Source organism: Myotis yumanensis, unplaced genomic scaffold (assembly GCF_028538775.1).
Source record: "Myotis yumanensis isolate MYYU_CA2020_CCGP unplaced genomic scaffold, mMyoYum1.0.hap1 SCAF_1, whole genome shotgun sequence".
NCBI lineage: Eukaryota > Metazoa > Chordata > Mammalia > Chiroptera > Vespertilionidae > Myotis > Myotis yumanensis.
Window position 1 is genome coordinate 198186396 of NW_027223752.1, and position 22968 is coordinate 198209363.

The 22968-nt window shown below is 41.5% G+C and overlaps 1 protein-coding gene across 2 annotated transcripts in view; it reads left to right on the forward strand.

The window, feature by feature from the left end:
* The window catches only part of CENPC (centromere protein C), a 72425-nt gene that overhangs the window by 27382 nt on the left and 22075 nt on the right, over positions 1-22968 (forward strand). Inside the window, exons 9-13 of one of the 2 annotated variants that reach the window (XM_070395726.1) lie at positions 3881-4072; positions 7942-8230; positions 10063-10209; positions 11346-11428; positions 18838-18897. In XM_070395726.1, coding sequence (XP_070251827.1) covers positions 3881-4072; positions 7942-8230; positions 10063-10209; positions 11346-11428; positions 18838-18897 — 771 coding nt within the window. The remainder of the gene's footprint in view (positions 1-3880; positions 4073-7941; positions 8231-10062; positions 10210-11345; positions 11429-18837; positions 18898-22968) is intronic. The other variant, XM_070395736.1, reaches the window with a different exon arrangement.

Below are 22968 nucleotides of genomic sequence, written 5' to 3' on the forward strand. Positions count from 1 at the left end.
CTGCTATAAACATGGGAGCGCATATATCCTTTGTGATTAGTGTTTCTAATTTCTTGGGATATATTCCTAGAAGTGGGATCACTGGGTCAAATGGGAGTCCCATTTTTAGTTTTTTTTTAGGAAACTCCATACTGTTCTCCGCAGTGACTTCACCAGTCTGCATTCCCACCAGCAATGCACGAGGGTTCCTTTTTCTCAGCATCCTCGCCAGCACTTGTCATTTGTTGATTTGTTGATGATAGCCATCTGACAGATGTGAGATGGTACTTCATTGTCATTTTGATTTACATCTCTCGGATAATTAGTGACTTTGAGCATGTACAGATAATTCCTTAAACTACACACCAGTGACAACATTGTTGACAGTTCTATATCTTTGCTTTAGTGTTTTGTAAATTGATCCTTTATTATTTTCTACTACCCCTCCCTGAAAGATCTTTACTATTGAATTTTTACATTGTATGTGGTGGCTTTTCCACTATCTCCCATTGTCATCATTGCCAAAGTATTGGTTGATATTATTATTATGCACAATAATGATAAATAGATTCTCTACTTTCTCATCAATTTATTTGTGCATTATTCAGTATTTTTCTTTTACACCTTTTATAAGCATGACTCATTCTCTTTATCCCAAATTTATAGAACTGCCAATTTCTATAACTTACTATCAAAATAGAATCACTGATACTAGTGTAAAGGGATCTTGACATAATTTGGCTCATTTTCTCTATTTCTCTGTTCCCCAATCAAATTTAATTGGGAAAATGATTGAATTCTTTGGAACAGTGCTTCAAACTTGGATGTGCATTTTAATTCCCTGTGGATCTTGTGAAAATACTCATTAATAAACTGATTTAGTAGGTCAGGGCTGGATCCTAAATTCTGTATTTCTAAGCAGTTTCTCCCAGGTGATTCTGGTATAGCTGGTTTGTGAATAAAAATACCTAAATATTCTAAAATAACTCATGCTGGATAGCACTTTTGCCAATTTCATTGCCTAATGAAACACTGACTTCAATCTGAATTTATTACTTCACAGACTATTTATTGAAAGACTATATGCTAAACACAGTGTTGTAGGCTGTAGGTACTAAGGATGATTAAGATGCAGTTTCATTCTAGCCTAATTAAATACTAGCTAACATCTAATTATGTCATATTTTGTTCTCCTCCCTATTTTTTTAGTTTGATTTCCTTCTATATCTTTATTGATTACTTTTCCTCATTTCACCTGTAAATTTTTGTGACTCACTACTTATTCTCCAAGTTTAATAGTTTGTCCTTTGTACTTCCTTTACATTCAGATCTTGAGAAAATGATCCCTTTACATTAGATATCATCTCTCTCTGAGTTATTTCCCCAAATTTACCTTTTTAGTGAAAGCTCTGGTCTTCACTTTTCAGATTTTAACTCTTATTATGTTCTCTTTTTAATTCTATACTAGAGGCCCGGTGCACAAAAATTTGTGCACTCAGGGGTAAGGGGTTCCTCAGCTCGGCCTGTGCCCTCTCACAGTCTGGGACCCCTCGGGGGTGACCACTTGCTGGCTTAGGCCTGCTCCCTCGGGATTGGGCCTAAGATGGCAGTCAGACATCCTCTGGCAGCCCAGCAGCCCTCGGGGGATGTCCACTTGCCAGCGGGGAGCAGACCTAAGCTGCAGTCGGACATCCTTAGCGCTGCTGAGGAGGTAGGAGAGGCTCCCACCACCACTGCTGTACTGGCAGCCGTCAGCCTGGCATGTGGCTGAGCAGAGCTCCCCTCTGTGAGAGCGCACTGACCACCAGAGGGCAGCTCCTGCGTTGAGCGTCTGCCCCCTGGTGGTCAGTGTGTGTCATAGTGACCAGTCATTCCCAGTCTTTCTGCTGTTAGGGTCAGTTTGCATATTACCCTTTTACTATATAGGATAGAGGCCTGGTGCACAGGTGGGGGTTTGCCCTGAAGGGTGTCCCGGATCAGAGTGGGGGTCCCGCTTGGTGCCTGGCCAGCCTGGATGACGGGCTGATGGCTGTTTGCAGCTGGTCACACCCCTTTCAGGGTGGGGGTCCCCACTGGGGTGCCTGGCCAGTCTGGGTGAGGGGCTGAGGGCTGTTTTCAGGCTGGTGGGCGACTGAAGCTCCCAGCCTCTTTTTTTTCTTATTCTGGGATTTATGTACCTTCTATAGCTGTCACTGGAGCTGAGAGCTGGCTCCAGCTCTGATGCCCGGCTCTAGCTCTGAGGCCGTGGCTGGCTCAAAGCAGGTATCTGGGGTTTGTTTAGCTTCTATAATTGCAACATTGTTGCTTCCAGAGCTCAGAGCTGGGCCGCGGCAGGTGGGAAACCTTGTCTTCCTCTATCACTGGAGCAAGCAAGCCTCGTGTTTGCTTCAGCTGCGTGGCTGCCGGCCGCCATCTTTGTTGGCAGTTAATTTGCATATCCTGCTGATTAGCCCATGGGAAGCGTAGCAGAGGTATGGTTAATTACCATGTTTGTCTATTATTAGATAGGACTAGAGGCCTGCTAACTGCTCTCCCTCAGTCTGCCCTGCATCCTCTCCAATCTGGGACCCCTCGGACATCCCTGTCACAATCCAGGACCGCTGGCTCCTAACCGCTCACCTGCCAGCCTGCCTGCTCACCCCTAACCATTCTGCCTGCCTGCCTGCTCTTCCCTGCCTGCCTGATCGTCCCTAACTGCTCTCCACTGCTGGCCTGATCTCCCTAACTGCTCTCCCCTGCCCACCTGATCACCCTAACTGCTCTCCCCTGCTGGCCTGATCCCCCTTACTGCTCTCCCCTGCTGGCCTGATTGCCCCTAACTGCTCTCCCCTGCAAGCTTGATTGCCCCTAACCACCTCTGCCTCATCCCCGCCACTGTGGCTTTGTCCGGAAGGACGTCTGGTCTGATGAGCATATTACCCTTTTATTAGTATAGAAAGATAGTTTAATAACTGTGTGATTCTGTATAATGCCTTCTCTATTTATTTTACATACCTTTATGCATTTTACTTACTCTTATGTATTTTTCTTATTTGATAGGATTTTAATTCCTTCTTTGGGCTCCATAGTAATCTTTGTCTCAGATGCTTAATACATATGCTGTTTTCTTCATTTATTTTATGCAAGAAAAATGTTCATTTTGTTTATTAACATCTAATGTTTTAAACATATTTCCGAAAAAATGAAATTTTCCATTTTTAAACCCATTTTAGTGGTTTGCCCATCTCAGCTGCAATATTTATATTAAATTATCCTGTATTTCCCTGATTTCCCTTTCTTCCTGTTTGTCAGTAACAAAAATAAAGCTAGAATTTATCTATCCCTTCTGTTAGATTATTTTCTTACTTATTTGCCTTAGTAATAAAATGAAATTACTATTGATGCCAAATCTTGTCAATTATCTAGTTAGCCTGCCATATTCATTGTTTCTTTTCATCCTGTTTTCTCTTTTTAAATTCTGTTCACAATCTTTGTTTTGTATGTGAAAGATCTCTTTATTGAAAATTCACTTTAAACCTCTTCTTCCAAAAAACTAGATTGACAGAAATCATGAATTATTTCAAAACAGAAAGTAGTAGTCATCTTTTTTTTACTTGGTACATTGGTAAGTAGTTGGAAGGAACTATATCTTTTCCTTTTCCTTTTCAGAATATACTTACTTTTTTTGGTTCAGGAGTATGTGTTAGTTATCAAGCAATGTAAAAAGTTTGCATTTAACTGACTGAAAGTTAGAGATCTTATTGAGAACATGTAACTTTAAAAATATAGAAATGAAGAAAAGCCCACAGGGTACATTTAAGAAATGTGTATAATTGAGAGGTTTTTTTAAAAATCTGTTGCCGCTTTCTAAAACCACCAAAGTGTAGATTATGAATTGTTTATATGGTTTTCTTTAATTTAGGAAGTAAGAAAAGTAGCACCAATGTTCCTCAGACAGCAAATCAGGGGAAAAATAGGGAATGTGAAAAGGAAAATTTTTCAAATGGATCCAGGAAGAACAGTCTTGTACTTGAAGAAGTGACTTTGACTGTCACAAGAAGTCAAAGAATTTCCAGGCGTCCATCTAATTGGTGGATGGTAAAATCAGACCAAAGTAAGTATTTTTATTTAAATTGTTTATTAGGAGCGCCCCAAAAATCATTCCTTAAGAGGCTTTATGTTGATTTATATATACTTTCATTCTCCAGAGAAAATCTGTTGACAAAGAAATTGGGTCATCAATAGAAATATTACATCAGCTAATTATAAAAATATTCACTGAGGCTCTATCATGTACAATATTCTAGATGTAGGGATACGTCTATGGAAAAACAAAACAAAAAGCAAAATATTCTAGCTTTCTATGGACTTATATTCTAGTGGGAGAAGACCAACAATATAGATATGTAATTCATGAAGTTATGAGATAATAAAAAAAAAGGAAGATAAAGGGTAGAGATGGGAAATAGATGGCAGGGTGGGGGTGGATAAGAGAATAGAGCATAATACTGTTTTATAGAAGGTCATGATGAGAATCTGTCATGATCTTTCAGAGCACATATGTGAAAAAAGTGAAGGAGGGAGCCATATAAATAACTTTGTGAAGCATTCTACACCAAGGGAATAGTATCTGTATAGGTGCTAATGGAGCATGCTTGGCATGTTTGAGGAAGGTCAAGAAGGCCAGCATGGCTAAAGAAGAGTAAGCCAGGGGAGATGAATTCAGAGAGGCAGGCAATGATAAAGTTTAGATGAAGTGTATTAGGATGCTACTAGAGGATTTAAATGGTAAAGTGACTTGATTGACTTCTCTTTTAACATGATTAGTCTTATTGCTATGTACAGAGCAAACTAGGGCTGGGTCAAAAATGGAAGCATGGACCCTAGCTAAATTGTTGGAGGGAAGAAATGAAAAAGTTGAATTCATATTTTTATTTTTTTAATATATTTTTATTGATTTTAGATAGAAAAGGAGAGAGAGGGAGGGAGGGAGGGAGCGAGAAAGAGAGAGAAACATCAGTGATGAGAGAATCATTGATTGGCTGCCTCCTGCATGCTCCACACTGGGGATCGAGCCTACAACCTGGGCATGTGCCCTGACTGGGCATTGAATAGTGACTTCCTGGTTCATAAATCGACGCTCAGCCGCTGAGCCATGCCAGCTGGGCTGGATTCATATTTTAGAAGGTAACTCACAGGAACTACTGAAGGATTAGAGTTAGAAAGAGTCTAGGATGACTTAGGTTTTTGTTTTTTGTTTTTTTCCTGAACAAGTAGAAGAATAGGGCTCTGTTATGAACTGAGATGAGAAAAGGTGTGAAGAAGCAGATTTAGGAAGGATATCAGGATTTCAGGTTATATTATATTAATTTGAAATCAAAGCAGATATATTGAGGAGATAGCCTGATAAATGAGTTTTAAGTTAGGTGGAAAGATCTGGGAAGACATATAATTAGGAAGTTATCAATATATAGGTGACACTTAAAACTTTGAAACTGCTTGAAATCACTTAGTAATGTATTGTACTTAGTGAAGAAAGAAAGCCAAGGATTGAGTCCTGGGAGACTTCAGTGTTAGGAGTGAGGAAGGGATAGGAAGATCTGTCAAATGACACTGAAAAGGAACAATTAGTGAGATTAAAGGAAAATGAGAACTTAGGGTAACAGAAGTCATTTTAAGGAATGAGTGATGACTGTTTTAAATACTGCTGGTAGTTTGCATTAGATGAGAGCTAAGAATCAACAGTATGGTTTTGGCAACATGGATGTTGTTGGTCACCTATATAAAAATAGTTTTTGTGGAATGATGAGATCAAAAGCCTGGTTGGAGTGGAGTCCAAGAGAGAATAGGAGGTGAGGAAGGAAAGATAAGGAGTCATAACAGATGTGGAGTTAAGGAAAGATTCTTTTTTTTTTTTTTTAATATTGAAGATATTACATCAGCTTATCTACTTATTTAAGATGACCTTGTAGGGCCTGCCCAATGTGGATCAGCGGTTGAGCATCCCCCTATAAATCGGAAGGTCATGGTTTGATTCCCTGTCAGGGCACATGTGCGGGTTGTGGGCTCCATCTCCAGTAGGGGGCCTGCAGGAGGCAGCCGATCAATGATTCTCCCTCATAATTGATGTTTCTGTCTCTCTCTTCCTTACCCTCTCTAAAATCAATAAAAGTATGCTTTAAAAGATAAGATTACCTTGTAGGAAGGTAGAGGATAAATACAGGATCACAGTCCTTGAGTAAGCAAGGTGCAGATGTTATCTAGTGCACAGTACAAGGATTATTCCTAGACAGGAGCCAGGACAATGTGTCATGTAAAAGAGGAAAAGTAGAGTATTGGGGAGAGATGGAAGTAGGTTGGTAGCATTGATGGTGGGAAGATGTACGCTTCTGATCATGTTTGTTTTCTCAGTAAAATGGTAAGCAAGGTTATTAGGTAGAAGTGAAGTGAGAGGCAATAATGGAATTTTGACGTTTCTTTACAGGGAAAGGATACAAAGCAAAATCAGCAGAGAAAAAGTGCATGGGCAAAGTCTGAAGGAAATCCAGTTAGACTTTCCAAGAGTCTTCTCCTAGTCAGGAGGCACTTAATTCCTCCAGCGATGAGTGATGATAGATGTGTGAAATGTTCACTAGAAATTGGGAAGGGAATTAGAGTTGAGTGCACAAGGTTTTCCGGGGGTGGTCACCTAGGTATCCTCTGCTAGCAACTATTAAAATTCCAGGCTCCCTGAAGGAAAACAAATATTTTGCACAAGTTGCATGTTTTGCACAAGCATTTTAGGCATACTAAACCACACTTATCAGTTAGGAAATGATGGGAACTCTTTTGAAATTCAAGTTCTGACATGTTAGCAAGGGCTTTCTTTGTAAGCAGGCATTTCTATAAAGATTCTTGAGCCTCCTATGCCAAATCTTTTCTGTACAGCAGGAAACATTTTTTGTTTTGTAAAAAACTTTATTTTAAAGGAAGTGGTTATGTAAAGATTGGTAGATGACAAGGTAACATTTACATATACAGATACTATCAATGGTGGCACATTTAGATCAATAGTGAGAGACTAGTACAAATATGGCCCTACATCTATGAGGTCTTATTGCTATGAATTTTTGAATTGTTGGGATCTTTGATTAATAGTAAGAAATATTTATTCTGTTGAAGCCTTCCTTAGATTTTGGAGTTATCTTGAGTTCAAACTATGATTCCTCTACTTTGAGTAGATTACTTTGCTCAGTTGCTAACTCTATAACCTACGATTGACAGTACTTCTATCTCCTTAAGTTGTTATAAGGATTAAATTGCATATAGTTAGTATTAAAATGTTAAATATTACTGTTACTCCTTTGGAGAACTCATTGATGTTTCTCTCTCCCTCTCTGAAATCAATAAAAGTATATTTAAAAAAAAGAAATGATGAGGGTCCCTGTTATTAACAGGCAGAAGAGCATAAAAGAAGCAGATTTGAGAGGCATTAAAAAAGGAGAATGGAGAGGGTTTAGGGATTGATTGTGGATAGGGGCAGGAGTCTTGGATGACTTGGATTTCTGCTTCAGGTAGCTGGGTAGATAGTGTTACTTTTCATTAAGACAGGAACCAAAACCAAAGAGGCAGGTACATGCTAGAAGATAATAGCATGTAGATAGTAATTAAAGTTATAGATACATAGGTGCCTCAAAGAATGTACGTAGAGTGAGAAGATGAAGCTGGAACCTTGGGGAATACCAGGAACATAAGGATAGCTAGAAGAGTATTAGGCAGGCCAGAGAGGGTGGTTTTGGAAGCTTGTGATAAATTTAGAGTTTCATGCATGTATCAAGAAATGGAAGAGAAGTATAGTTTATGAATTTAATTTGAAAACAAATGTAGGCAATGGGATTGGTGTGTGTGTGTTTATATGTAAATATAATTAATGTTAATATTTCAGTGAGCCAGATCATCTGGATAAATAGTATGTTAACTTTAAGTTATCATTGATTCTTTCAGGTCTTTTTTATAGCAGTACTTCAGTAAGGAATGAATTGCCAGTACATGACAACAGTGGGCGAAAATCTGCTAAAAAAACAAATCAATCATCTAAGAATATTGGGGGAAAAACTGTTCCATTCAAAGGACGGAAGAAAACTACAGGCCGCTCAAAAACACAGAAGACTTTAAATGCAAAAGATTCGAGAAGAATTATTGACCATAATGAAATTTCTGGATCTTCCCCGAATGAATATTTGGAATGTGATGAGGCAGACATGGCTAAAAAGAAAGATGCTGATCATTCTGGGTAATGTCTGTTATTATTAAAGATAGTTATTTTTGTTGTTCAGCATTTAATAGTTTGTCTATGTTGTCTGATCATTTATAGAAAAGCAGTTTAGCAAAAGGGCTCTGTAGCCTTACAGAAACAGTAGCCAGGCTCTGCCATAGCTGGGTGACACCCCAGGCAAAGTAGTGCTCTGAATTTATTTGCTCATATTTAAATGGGAATTAATATTTGGCACAGGGGAGATGAGTGATAAATAAGGTAAGTATTGTTGCCTGAGAATTGCTTTTTTTTATTGTGATAAAAAACATAACAGAACATTTATCATCTTAATCATTTTTAAGTATACAGTATAATTTGCTTCCTTTTAAATGAAGTTAATGTGATTTTCATAATTAGGAAAACATCATAATACTCCTCCTAAGATGATGATAATAACATATTGAGTGCTTATCATGTACCAAGTACTTGCTAGATGCTCTCATTGAATTCTCATCAGTCCTAACAACGTAGAGAATTAAGTATTGCGTTTTTTTATAGTTTTAATTTTCAAGGCACCTTATTTTTAGAAGAGACTTTTGGCCTGTAAATATTGTTCTTATGCATTTTTGCTTATGATATAGCATTCTTTCATTCGTTCAACAAATAATACATATTATGTGTAAGAAACTGCAAGATGATGTGGATATACCGAAATAAATAATAGAGTGCCCTAAAATATATTAGTGTATGTCGTATGGTACCAAAAGAAATCCCATACACATTCTATTTAACTTGTTCACACCATTCTCATATCTTCTTTCTCAGTCAGTTTCTTTCTTTAACTGAAATATTTTATATATACAAAACAAAGTAACACCTGATTCTCCATAATCTCACTTAAGAAATAAAACATTATAGTGACTATTGAAATCTCATATGTGCCTTTGTTGAGCCCATTCTTCTTTCCCTTGTTAGAGGTAGTCACTCCACTGAATTTGGTAGATATCACTATCATGGATGTTTTTATATTTTTTCCTACATGTACATGTATATATAAATAGCATGCCATATTGTTTTAAAACTATGTAAAAATGGTTTCAGATTGTACATATCCTACTCTATCTTCTTTCTTCCACTGTTCATTATATACTTCTGAGATTATTCATGTTGATAAATGATTTATTTTCATTCCTTTATAGCGGAGCTTTGCAAACTTTCCTTAAAGAGCCAGATAGAAAATCAAGGCTGTTATGTAAATACTTAAAAAACCATTTAAAATGTAACCTTTACAAAATGTAAAAATTATTCTTAGCTCTTGGGACTTAAAAAAAACAAGTGGCTGGTTGAATTTATAGTATCATTTTATATGGGCATATGAAAATGTATTCTGATTCTAGCCTCTTGATAAGGTTTTCTAATTTTTCACTATTAGAAACAATTTTTCCGTGGACATTTTATATATGTTTTCTTGTGTACCTGAGTAAGAGGTTTCCTGTAGCATTATATATACCAAGAAATAGGCTGACTAGGGGTATCAAAGAAAACAATTTCAGTTGTTGGTAAATTTTCTAAAACACTGTGATAGATTAACTGTTGTATACATCATAAAATGCCCGTAGATAATGTCTTCTGTGTCCTCATTTTCATCTTAGGCCAGGTGTGTGCCATTTATCTTATCAGAATTTTTCAAATTAGAACTTTCTTGATAGGTCCTTAAATCAAATGTCCTTCCTGGGCTAATTGTAAGTCCTAGGACCTGAACAGGCTTAGCTGTTATTGTTAACAATATTGTCTATCCACCTGTATGTTGTTTCTGGAAGAAATATTTTTATGAAGAAATGTAAATAATTACAAACTTTTCATTTTTATAGAGTTGCAGGAAGCTCAAAAGATGAAGATAGTGTTATGACCACTAAAAATGTTCATCTAAAACCTCAGAGCAGTGGACATCCATGCAAGACACCAGCAGAGTCTGACTCTGATTTTGAAGAACCTAAAACTTTAGTTTTGGAAGGAAGGTATGCATATGTTCTACGGGTCATAGGATTTACTCATTATATTAGTTATTCATTGCTGTGTAACCAATTGCCTCAGCTTAATAGTGGCTTGCAAACATTTATTGTTTCATAGTTTCTGTGGGTCAGAAATCTGGGATCAGCTTAGTTGGCTAGTTATTCCTCAAGAATTCTCCTGAGGTATTGTATTCAAGATATCTGTCTGGTGTGTAGTCCTTTGAAGGCTTGACTGGAACCTGAGGATTTACTTACAAGGTGGCTCCTCCGTATGGCTGTTAGCTGGAGGCCCCAGTTTCTTGCAATTTGGTCCTCTCCATAGGGCTATTCAATTTGGCAGCTAGCTCCTCACAAAGCAAGTGATCTAAGAAAAAATATGACTTCAGTGAAGGTCAGAGTGTCTTTTAATGTCTCTGAAGTTGCACACTGTCATCTCTACTTCATGCTATTCATTAGAAACAAGGCACTAAGTCTAGACCACATTCAAGGAGAAGAGAATTAGGCCCTGCCTCTTGAAAGGAATTCCACAAATTCTTCAATATGGTATACTCAGGGAGCAAACCAGTTAACCTATTCTTATAATATCTGAAGTCATACCCTTTTTAAAAATGAAGGAATGATAAATTATAGCAGATTCTGAGATTTAAGGGATAGCTAAGAGTTCTTTACTATTTGGTGGGTTATGACTGCAAGGCCTATAATAGGTTTGTAATAGGAGGAAAGGGATCTAGGCCTGAGATAAGCTAAATCATCTTTTATAATTTCTGGACTATATTTTAAATTCCTTCTTTTGTAGTAGTATTTAAAAAAATTAAGCTGATTTATGTCTACTTTTATTTCTTATAATTATTTTTATCAAAATGTTATTTGATAAGAGTTAAATTCATAACTCTGGTCCATGACTTACTTTAAAGGCTATAAAACTCAGAATTTATCATGTTTGACAGTCAGTTATAGATTTAAATTGTAGATTCTTTGTTTTATGCAGCAAGTAAGTATATTGATAACCTATAATATTGCTATTGCTTTATAAGAAAGAAATCTTTTGTCAGTTTTTGGAGAAAAATTACCTTTAAGATAGATTATTAGATATATGAATTATGAAAGCACAGACTTTATGGTTTGCATTTTTTTTTCTTAAGTGGACCTTTCAGACTCAAGAATAATTTAATGTCTGGAAAGAATAATTCAGATGTAGATGATGAGGAAGTTCAGGAAAATTCAGGTAAGTTATTTTCTACTGTCTTAATTTTTTATGACATCATACATATGGAAATAGGTGTGCTGTGTTTTTATTTAAATTAGCACCAATGGCAAATGTGTTTTAAATACTTACTCTTTTTTTAAAACTGAATCTTTATTGCTCAGATTATTACAGTTTTTCCTCTTTTTTACCCCCATAGCTCCCCTTCACCCGGATCCCACCCCACCCTCTGCTCTTACCCACCCCCACACTGTCCTCACCCATTGGTGTATGATTTTTGTCCAGTCTCTCCTTCTTCCTCCTTCCTCCTCCTCCTCCCTCCTCCTCCTCCTTCCTCTCCCCTCCTCCTCCTCCTTCCTCCTTCCTCCTCCTCCCTCCTCCTCCTCCTTCTCCTCCTCCCTCCTGCTTCCTCCTTCTTCCTCCTTTCTCCTCCTTCCTCTTCCCTCCTCCTCCTCCTCCTCCTCCTTCTCCTCCTCCCTCCTCCTCCTCCTCCTCTTCCCCTTCCTCTTCTTAAAGGATACCTTTCAGCATTTCATATAAAATTGGTTTGGTGGTGATGAACTCCTTTAGCTTTTTCTTATCTGTGAAGCTCTTTATCTGACCTTCAATTCTGAATGATAGCTTTGCTGGATAAAGTAGTCTTGGTTGTAGGTTCTTGGTATTCATCACTTTGAATATTTCTTGCCACTCCCTTCTGGCCTGCATAGTTTCTGTTGAGAAATCAGCTGACAGTCGTATGGGTACTCCCTTGTAGGTAACTGACTGTTTTTCTCTTGCTGCTTTCAGGATTCTCTCTTTGTCTTTTGCTCTTGGCATTTTAATTATGATGTGTCTCGGTGTGGTCCTCTTTGGATTCCTTTTGTTTGGGGTTCTCTGCGCTTCTTGGACTTGTAAGTCTATTTCTTTCACCAGGTTGGGGAAGTTTTCTGTCATTATTTCTTCAAATAGGTTTTCAGTATCTTGCTCTCTCTCTTTTTCTGGCACCCCCATAATTTGGATGTTGGTACGCTTGAAGTTGTCCCAGAGGCTCCTTACACTATCTTCATATTTTTGGATTCTTTTTTTGTTGTTGCTTTTCTGATTGGGCGTTTTTTGATTTTTCGTATATCAAATCTTTGACTTGATTCTTGCTATCTTCTAGTCTGCTGTTGGATCTCTGTATAATATTCTTTATTTCAGGCAGTATATGCTTAATTTCTAGTGGGTCCTTTTTTATATCCTTGAGGGTCTCATTAGATTTATGGAGGGTCTCACTAAATTTATCGGCGGTTTCTAGAAAATTCTTGAAAAACCTTATAACCGTAGTTTTGAACTCTATATCCAGTAGTTTGCTTTCCTCCATTTCTGTCATTTGTGACCTGTTTTTTTGTCTCCGAATTTTGGCTACTTCCATGTGTTGATAGAGTGGCTTTCTGTGCTAGGTGTCCTATAGGGCCCAGTGGCTCAACCTCCCAATTACCTGAGGTGGACACTCTTGGTGCACCCCTTTGTGGGCTGTGTGCACAGTCACGTTGTAGTTAAACCTTGATTGTTGTAGGTATCACTGGGAGGAATTGACCTTCAGGCCAATTGGCTGTGAGAATCAGCTGTGTTTACGGTGGGAGAACTTCTGTGCTGGAGACACCCTTATGGGGCAAGATTGCTTCAGCGGGGCTTTGGTGCTCACTGAGTCTGCCCCGTGAGTGTGTCCCTTATGATCTGAAGAGTTGTAATCTGGATGGTCCCACTCTGACCACTGGGTACACTGGCTCTTGGATCTCTAAGAAGGTACTAATCTAGCCTCTGCCTGAGGCTACCCAGCAGGAGCTACAGAGAGATCTGCAGATTCCTCTTCTTGGTTTGGGATGTGGAGGTGCCCAGATAAGGCCCAGCTGTGAAGCAATGCAAGCTGTTGTGGGGTCTTGGGCCTTCTTTTGGATGTTCTTGGTCTCTCTGACCCAGCTGCAGTTTGCTAGGTAATTTTAGATTGCAAAGGGCCAGGCCTTTCATATGCAAAAGCCTCGTGCACAGCTTGGATGGGGCGGGGTCTCAGGGAATCAACAGGGCAAAGCAAACAGCTATGGCTGATCCTCAGTCCTGCCCTAAGAGGCCCTGGGTGTCAGTGTCCCGAAGTAATCGCTGCAAGCACCTCTGAGAGAAAGCCGACCTCGAGTTCTGCCCACTGCCAGACAGTCCAGTTTCTCCCCATATGAGTCTGGGTCCCCAGAGACTCGCCTGGAACTGGAGTTCAGAGCAGTCAGGAGCTTGAGACTCCCTCCCGATTCAAAAAGACAGCCGCGCCCTCAGTTGCCAGCCCTTTCCATGTGCGCCTTCGTACCTCTGCACTTTACTTCCACACCTCCTCTGAGTCTCAGTGTGCTTTTCTCTTTCCTTCTAGTTGTAGAATTTCCACTCAGCCAGCCTTCCTGTGGTTCTGGATGATGTCCGTTTTGTCTTTCAGTTGTATTTTTGAAGTGGTTGTGTGAGGCAGCAATTTCAGGTGTTTACCTATGCCGCCATCTTGGTTTCTCCAAGCTTTTCATTCTTTAGAATGACCTTCAACCTGGGTCTCTTTGATGTTTCCTTATGATCAGCTGCCAGCCATGTACATTTGACAGAATACTACAGAAATAATGCTTGTTCTTTGCGCATGATGTTAGAAGGTTCACAATGTTGCTCCATCTCCTACTGGTGATATTAGTCTTGATCACCTACTCAAGTTATTGCCAGATTTCTCCACTCTAAAGATAAAAATTTTCTTTCATAATTGAAAAGTGTTTTGTGGAGTGATGCTCTGATACTGTTTTAATAATTTGTTTCTTCTCAAACTTCCACACCAATCTTAGCATCTATTAACATTCCCACCTGAACCATCAGCCATTAGTGATACCAAATTATTTTCTATTTCTCTAATTCCTTTTCAATTAGTTTGTTAGCATTCTATAAGAAATAGTTCTTTTACCCCTTCACCATTTTTTTTTATTCATTATTTATATTACTAGAGGCCAGGTGCACGAAATTAGTGCATGGGTAGGGTCCCTAGCTCTGGCTGGTGATCAGAGCCAATCTGTGGGGCAACCGGCAGGGTGATCAGGGCTTGCGGGCTGGGAGCAGCTCTTGCGTTGAGCGTCTGCTCCCTGGTGGTCAGTGTGTGTCATAGCGACCGGTTGCTCTGCTTGTTGTTCCGCCATTCAGTCCGTCATTTGGTCAGTTTGCATATTAGGCTTTTATTATATAGGACTAGAGGCCCGGTGCACAAAAATTTGTGCACTCGGGGAGGGAAGGGGGGGGGGGGGTCCCTCAGCCCGGCCTGTGCCCTCTCACAGTCTGGGACCCCTTGGGAGATAACGACCTGCTGGCTTAGGCCTGCTCCTGGGTGGCAGAGGGCAGGCCCAATCCCTAGGTGCAGCCCTTGGTCGGGCTCAGAGCAGGGCTGATTGGGGAGTTGGGGCGCCACCCCCTGACATGCACAGAGCAGGGCGGATTGGGAGGTTGCGATGCCACCCTCAGTCACGCTCACGGTATGGCCGATTGGGGGGTTGGGGCACCGCCCCCTGTCACACTCAAGGCAGGGTCGATGGGGAGGTTGCGGTGCCACCCCCTGTCACGCACACAGCAGGGCCTGTCGGGGGGTGGGGGTTGGGGCACCACACCCTGTCACACACGGAGCAGGGCCTATTAGGGGGTTGGGACACTGCACCCTGTCACACACAGAGTTGCAGGTCGATCAGGGGGTTTGGGCGCTGTCCTGTCACGCTGATCCGGTGCCAGGAGGCCTCGCGGCTCCGCTGATCCCGGTGCTGGGAGGCATGTTACCCTTTTATTATATAGGATAGAAGCCTGGGGGCCGGCTGGTTTGCCCTGAAGGGTGTCCTGGATCAAGGTGGGGGTTCCCACTGGGGTGCCTGGCCAGCCTGGATGAGGGGATGATGGCTGTTTGCAGCTGGTCACACACCCTTCAGGGTGGGGGTCCCCACTGGGGTGCCTGGCCAGTCTGGGTGAGGGGCTGAGGGCTGCTTTAAGGTGGCAATTGACTGAAGCTCCCAACCACTACTTTTTTTCTTTTCTTTTTTTTATTTTGGGCCAACTTTAGCTCTGGCTCTAGCTCTGAGGCCTCGGCTGCTGAAAGCTGGTATCTGGTTTGTTTGGGTTCTATAATCGAAACAATGTATAACTCCAGCTCTGAGATCCCAGCGGCTGAAAGCTGGTTTCTGGGGTTTTGTTTAGCTTCTATATTTGTTACAATGTTTCAAACTGCCAGGTCAGAGGCCGGCAGTGGCAGGCGGGGAACGTTGGAGTCCTCCTTCACTGAAGCAAGCAAGCCTCATGTTGCTTCCAGCTGCCTGGTTGCCGGCCGCCATCTTTCCTGACAGTTAATTTGCATATACTCACTGATTAGCCAATGAAAAGTGTAGCGGTCATATGCTAATTACCATGTTTCTCTTTTATTAGTGTAGATTACAGACTACTATTAGGTTCCTATTTTATTTAGTGGGTTGTGACATTTATTGTTTATTCTAGTACTTAAATTATGCCATATTTGGCTAGTAGGTATCCTTTCAACTGTTCCATATGTCCTTTTGTCATATTTCTATCATGTTTTGAATACTGTCTTATTGGCATAGGATGTTCTAGGTCCCATGTCTCAACTCTGGAATCAGTTATTTCTCCTAAAAAGCTAGTTTCTTTTTAACCCTTTGCACTCCGCTGTCCCCTCTCAGGGGACATCGGAATTCTAGCATATCACTCGGATGTCCCCTCTCAGGGGACATTGCAGTTTATTAGTGATTACAGGGAATTGAGGTATTTCAACGCAACTTTTTGAGACATGCATGTTTCCCTGAAGTTTTATCTTGAAATGGCACAAGAAATTAAATCAAAATATCGTAAAATTACTAAGATATATACAAGAAATGTCAGCGGGTTTTGTGTCGGATTAAACAATAAACTACATATTCCCGATGTGGGACAAAGAAAACGGGACTGCATTGTGTGTTCTAACAGGAAAACACCTGGTGGCAGGCGTCAAACCACTTATTACTGTCAAACATGCACTAATCAGCCTGCAATGCATATTGGGGAGTATTACAAAACTTATCATACTGTACAAAATTATAAACAATAAAATATTGTTTTTTTTGCAAATATACATTCCTCGATGTCACCCAATTTATATAAGTCTAATATCATTATAATACGTTACTTGGTTCCAAAATTATACTAAATAATACGAGGGTCTGTAAATGCACGTTTCCGCCGCAAAGTAGCATCGAGTAGCCGGTAGCCAATGTCCAGAATGGTTCGGAGTGCAAAGGGTTAATGGAGGATGACATATAGAAGCTCAGATCTGGGTGCTTGTTGTGCTCATTTTACTGGAATATCATTGCTTCTAGGCTCCTTTAGCAGACTAACACACAAAATAGATACACATATACCTGTATATCTACACTGTATATATACACAAGCATCTATATCTATTTCTGTACTTATATTTAGTAATTATGAGTTCATATCAGAACATCTGACCAGAGTCCATTTTTATAAACTCCTTCTCAGGTAGTGAGAAACCTGGTTCCTATTACTTGCTTTGTCCCTTCTCTGACTCCACCAGCTGCCTCCAAGACCCAGTCCTGTGGGAAACTTTCAAGCAGAGACTGGTTTTCTACTTGTTCCAGAGGGCATTGCATGGGAATTTGGATTCTTTTTCTTTTTGGTAATAGCTTTATTGAGATACTAGAGGCCTGGTGCATGACATTTGTGCACTGTGGGGGGCAGGGGGTGGTGATCCCTCAGCCCGGCCTGTGCCCTCTCGCAGTCTGGGACTTCTGAGGGGTCCTTAGTGCTGCTGCAGAGGCGGGAGAGGCTCCCACCACTGCCACTGCACTTGCCAGCCATGAACCTGGCTTCTGACTGAGCGGCGCTCCCCTATGGGAGTGCACTGACCACCAGGGGGCAGCTCCTGCATTGAGCGTCTGCCCGCTGGTGGTCATAGCGATGAGTCATTCTGCTGTTTGGTTGATTTGCATATTAACCTTCTATTATATAGGATACTTTACATACCATACAGTTAACCCATTTATAGTATACTAAAGGCCCGGTGCACGAAAATCATGCACTCGGGCGGCGGGGGGAGGGGGTGGTCCCTCAGCCTGGCCTGTGCCCTCTCCCAGTCCGGGAGCCCGTCGGGGAGGTCCAACTGACAGTTTAGGCCTGCTTAGATCTACCTTTCAGGAAATGCATATTACATACAAAATTGTATCAGAAATTTTAGCCGGTTCATGGATATTAAGTGTTCTATATACGTATTGCAGTAAAACCCTCCAAAACTTGGTGGCTTCAGATAAAAATTGTTTTTTATCTCTCATGGTTCTGTAGGTTGCCTTGGCTTAGCTGGGCAATTATCACTCAGGCTCTGTATACATTTGTAGTTAGATGCAAGCTTCTGGGCTGGAGTAATTTGAAAGCTTAACTGGGCAGGAAGTCCAAGGTGCTTCTTCAGTTACATTATTTGGCATCCAACCAGGGTAGCTAGAATTGTTGGGAGCTGGCCCAACGTCTCTTCTCCTCCACATAACCTTTCCATGTGGTTAGCATGGATTTTCTCATAGTGTGGCAGTCTTGGAATAGTGAGTCTTCATATATGGTGGCTCTCTGTCCCCAAAGTGAAGATCAAGATGCTCAGGTGGAACCTGCATATCTTTTTAGGACTTAGCCTTTGAAGTCCCAGAATATCATTTCTGCTGCACTGTTAGTCAAGCAAGTCACTATGGCCAGAAGAGATTCAAGGAGAAGGGAATTAGACTCCATTTCTCCATAAAGAATATTTGTGCAAGGGAAGAGAAAGAATTAGTGGCAGCTATGTTTAGATGCTATTTACCACACCAAAGTTGAAAGCCTCTGACACACTGCTAAATTCAGTATAGTTGTACTATTTTAGAGCTTTAAAGATCATAGATTACTTTATTAACATATTAATCGTTAATTATTACACCCTGCATTTTTATCCACCAATGGCTTATTTCAACTGAAGTCCACGAGCAACAGAAAACCTGTTTTTTATTTTTAACTCCTATGCTCTTTAGATATATTCATTGTATCAAAATCTAGAGAAATGTTATACTGTCTTTCATTAGTCTTTATTAACAGTGAAAAGCAGAAGGAGTAATAAAATGCATTTTCAGGTCAAATTTTATTTATCCCTTTTCGGTCCAACCTTGAGGCTGACTCGACAGACCAGGCGCTAGGAGCAGGTCCAACGTCGAGCAATGAGAACATTAAAAAGTTCAACATTCAATCCCTTCAATTAATTTGGACCAGACTGTTTGAATTCCAAAAATAACATTGGACCGCAAAGGGTTAAAATGCTTATGCTGAAGTTAACCAAGTAATACACTTTAGCTAAACATGAAATTAGTGCCCTTGTTTATGAAATTATCTTTTGCATTTTGCAGATAACTCAAGAGTAAAAAGATTTGGAGTGGCACAAAAGAACAAAATACATCACAAATTAGGTAAGATTATTTCTGACTTTTAATGTTTTAGAACCTCTGTTTCTAAATATAACTTAATTTTTCTCAAGTAAGGGAAATATTATTTGGATTAATTGGCAGATAAATTAAAACTACATATTTAATTTTTATGAATTTCATAGTAAATCATCACAGGACACCTGAGTTTCTTTATTGTCAACCTGTACTCATTCTTTGTGTCAGAGTAAGGAACATGATCCTATCTAGGCTAAGAATCTAGGATGGAGAATTCTATAAAATATAACTGCTAAGTAAATGGTATCCCTGACAACTTCATCACCTATTTTTCCCTAGTTCAATCCTAAATAAAGCAATAGCTTGGATAGCTAAATAGTAGCATGGGAGCTGGGGCATCCATGTAAAAGCCCATGTGAGGATGAAAACTCCATGGTTCTTTCCCAAATAGGTATTTGCCAGTCATGATTCATGGGACCTCTCATTTTTGTGGAATTAGAGTGGCTTTTATGTTTCTTCCTATACTTGGCTGTGAATGCTCCTGTGCTATGCCTGAAGAGAACCCGTATGAGTGGAGCTTTCTCACGTTGCTTCAACCATAAACTTTCACATCTCAGTTAGTATTTTGGAAGCCCATCTGAAGAGAGACTGCTATACCTTATATTGCTTAATGCTTGTCTTGGAGTGGAATGATGAATAGGGTCAGGAATAGGCAAACAGAAGAAAAATAATGTCCCTGGGCAAGGGCTCCAGTAACCGCAGAGGAAAACAAGCATTCCTAAAAACAGCAGGCAATATCAGTGAGCTAGAACTTTTATAGTAGATGGAAAACAATTGACAAAAAAAATATGAGCACTTTCAGAGGTTCAGTTATAGCATAGAAGACTTTCTGCTACTAAATTACTATTTTTCAGTTTAAAGAGTCAGCAAATGAACTGAATGTAAAAATAGTCACTATTGAGGACTCGGTTAGTAGCTAGTATTGACATGGAAGAAATTCCTCAAAGCAGAAATACAAAAGATGGAAGCTATGAGAAAAAAAGAAAGCCAGTGGAAATAACATTGGAGACAACAGACAAAATATGCAATTAATAGTTTAATCTGTAGTTTGAATGAGTTTATCAACTGGCAGACAGAATTATTGAAAAAGATACATCTCTATACATAAGTGAATAAAATTCCTAAATTTTAAGGAGAGAAGTTCCCTTACAGAAAGAAAAAGTTAAATGACTAGCACTGCCTATCTGTATAACAATCCTCCTATATAATAAAAGGCTAATATGTAAATAGACCGAATTGCGGAACAACCGAACAACTAAACAACCGGTTGCTATCATGTGCACTGACCACCACGGGGCACGCGTGAAACGTGGTGAGCGTTGGCCGCGGCATTATGGTGGAGCAGATGAGTGGGGGTGCCAGACAAAGGCAGGGTGCTTGTTGCTGTCATCGGGGCGAGCCTCTGGTGGTTACTGAAAATTCTTTGCTCCTGCACGACGCGGTCCCGCCTGGCGCTCGCACCTGCTGCCGGCACTAGCCCCACTTGCACCCGCTGTCGGCACCTAGTGCCAGCCCCGATCACTTGATGCTGTCAGCGGGTGCGAGTGGCGGCTGCTGGCCCCGATTGCCCCTGAGGGCTTCTCCACCTCCTCTGCTCCTGAGGGGTGAGCGGGGCAGCAGCTGCCGCTTGCACCCGCTGATGGCGCCGGCCCCAATTGCTCCATGTGGTCAGCGGGTGCAAGCGGGGCCAGCATCATCAGCACATGGGAATGGTGGCAGTGGGAGCGGGGCTGCCGGCAGAGGGGACCCGGGGAGGGGGGGCTGTGGCGGGAGGGGCCAGGCAGGGGCAGAAAGGATGGGCTGAGACTCACCCCTGTGCCCACCGCAGCCTCGCAACCCACAGTTCCTTTTAAGGTGCACAAATTCGTGCACTGAGCCCTTAATGGAAGAATGAAGTAACATCTATCGTCTACTTTCAGAAATATATTACAATCCATTTAATCTTATAACTACCCAAGATATCTTTCTTTCTAATAGTTGAATTTATTTTTGACATAATAAATTTAGTTTAGTACCCTCCATGTAAAATACCTATGTTAGCTATTCTAACCAAGTATCATCTAAATCAGAGTTTAGTCCAAAGAGAGGAAATGGTACTGAGGAATGATTCTTGAAATATATGTGGTCAAATTTAAATAATGTGTGTGTTTTTTATTACTGTGTACTAAATTAACATAAATTTAGTGGCTAAAACAACACATTTTTATTATTTCACTAGTGACTAGGTGCTCGAAATTCATGCACATTAAAAGGGAATTCATTAGAGGAAATATTTTAATATTGCTATTTGACCTTTCTCTATAATAGAAGTGTTAGAGATGAAAGAAAATTAGTAAAATGTATATGAAAATCTCCTGCCTTTCAAAGTCTGGGGCACGCCGCAAGACCCAGAGTCAAGTACCCACCCACCACTTGCACGTGCTTCGAAAAAACAGGAGACCCAGACCTGGCTGGCCCTACCCCCATCAAGCCCTGCCGGGCAGGAGGGCGCAGCCTCAGGCCCCCCAGCACTGGGGCAGGGGAGAGTGTGGCCTGAGGTCCCCTTGTCAAGCCCCGCCAGGTGGGGGATGCGGCCTGAAGTCCCTCACCCTGGCTAGGCGCTATGCAGCCTCAGGTCCCTGTTGTGCGGTCGTGATGTTACGGTGTCCTGGCTAATTTGCATATTTGCATATTCCTCTAGTATATATCTAGAGGCCCAGTGCACAAAAATTTGTGCACTTAGGGGGCATCCCTCAGCAAGGCCTATGCCCTCCTGCAGTCTGGGACCCCTTGAAGGATGTCCACCTGCTGGCTTAGGCCCGCTCCCTGGGGAATCGGGCCCAAGCTGGCAGTCAGACATCCCTCTGGCAACCCAGGAGCCCCCGGGGGATGTCCATTTGCCAGCGGGGAGCAGGCCTAAGCTGCAGTCAGACATCCTTAGCGCTGCTGAGGAGGCGGGAAAGGCTCCCACCACCACCGCTGTACTGGCAGCTGTCAGCCTGGCTTGTGGCTGAGCAGAGCTCCCCCTGTGGGAGCGCACTGACCACCAGGGGGCAGCTCCTGCATTGAGTGTCTGCCCCCTGGTGGTCAGTGTGTGTCATAGTGACCAGCCATTCCCAGTCTTTCTGCTGTTAGGATCAGTTTGCATATTACCCTTTTACTATATAGGATAGAGGCCTGGTGCACAGGTGGGGGTCGGCTGGTTTGCCCTGAAGGGTGTCCCGGATCAGAGTGGGGGTCCCGCTTGGTGCCTGGCCAGCCTGGATGATGGGCTGATGGCTGTTTGCAGCTGGTCACACCCCCTTTAGGGTGGGGGGTCCCCACTGGGGTGCCTGGCCTGTCTGGGTGAGGGGCTGAGGGCCGTTTTCAGGCTGGCTAAGCCACCCGGCGACGGAAGCTCCCAGCCTCTCCTTTTTTTCTTTCTTTCTTTTTTTTTTTTATTATTCTGGGATTTATTTACCTTCTATAATTGAAACTTTGTAGCCTTGAGAGGAGCTCAGAGTCGGCCAGGGTGGGTGGGAGGGAAACCTCCTGCTCACTCCAGCTTCGTGGCCACGGCCAGCTGAAAGCAGGTATCGGGTTTATTTACCTTCTGTAATTGAAACTTTGTTGCTTTGGGTGGAGCTGAGAGCCCGCTGCGGCAAGCGGGAAGCTTGGCTTCCTCCATCATTGGGGCAACCAAGCCTCCTGCTCGCTACAGCTCCGTGGCTGCCGGCCGCCATCTTGGTTGGGTTAATTTGCAAATGGTCACTCTAATTGGCTGGTGGGCGTGGCTTAAGGCGTAGCAAAGGTATGGACAGTTTGCATGTTTGTCTTTTATTAGTGTAGATAGGTGATTCCTGTGGATTAGGAGTCCAGGCACAGATTAGGTGGGTCCTCTGTTCAAGGGTTTTATAGGCTGTAGTCAAAAGTGTCAGCCTGGGCTGTAGTCTCATTTGAGGCTTAGAGTCCTTTTCCAAGGTCATGTGCTTGTTAGCATAATTTAGTTCCTTGAAATGGTAGGACTAAGGTACCTGTTTTTTTGTTTGTTTTCAGCTTCTAGAGGCCACCTGCCAGGAT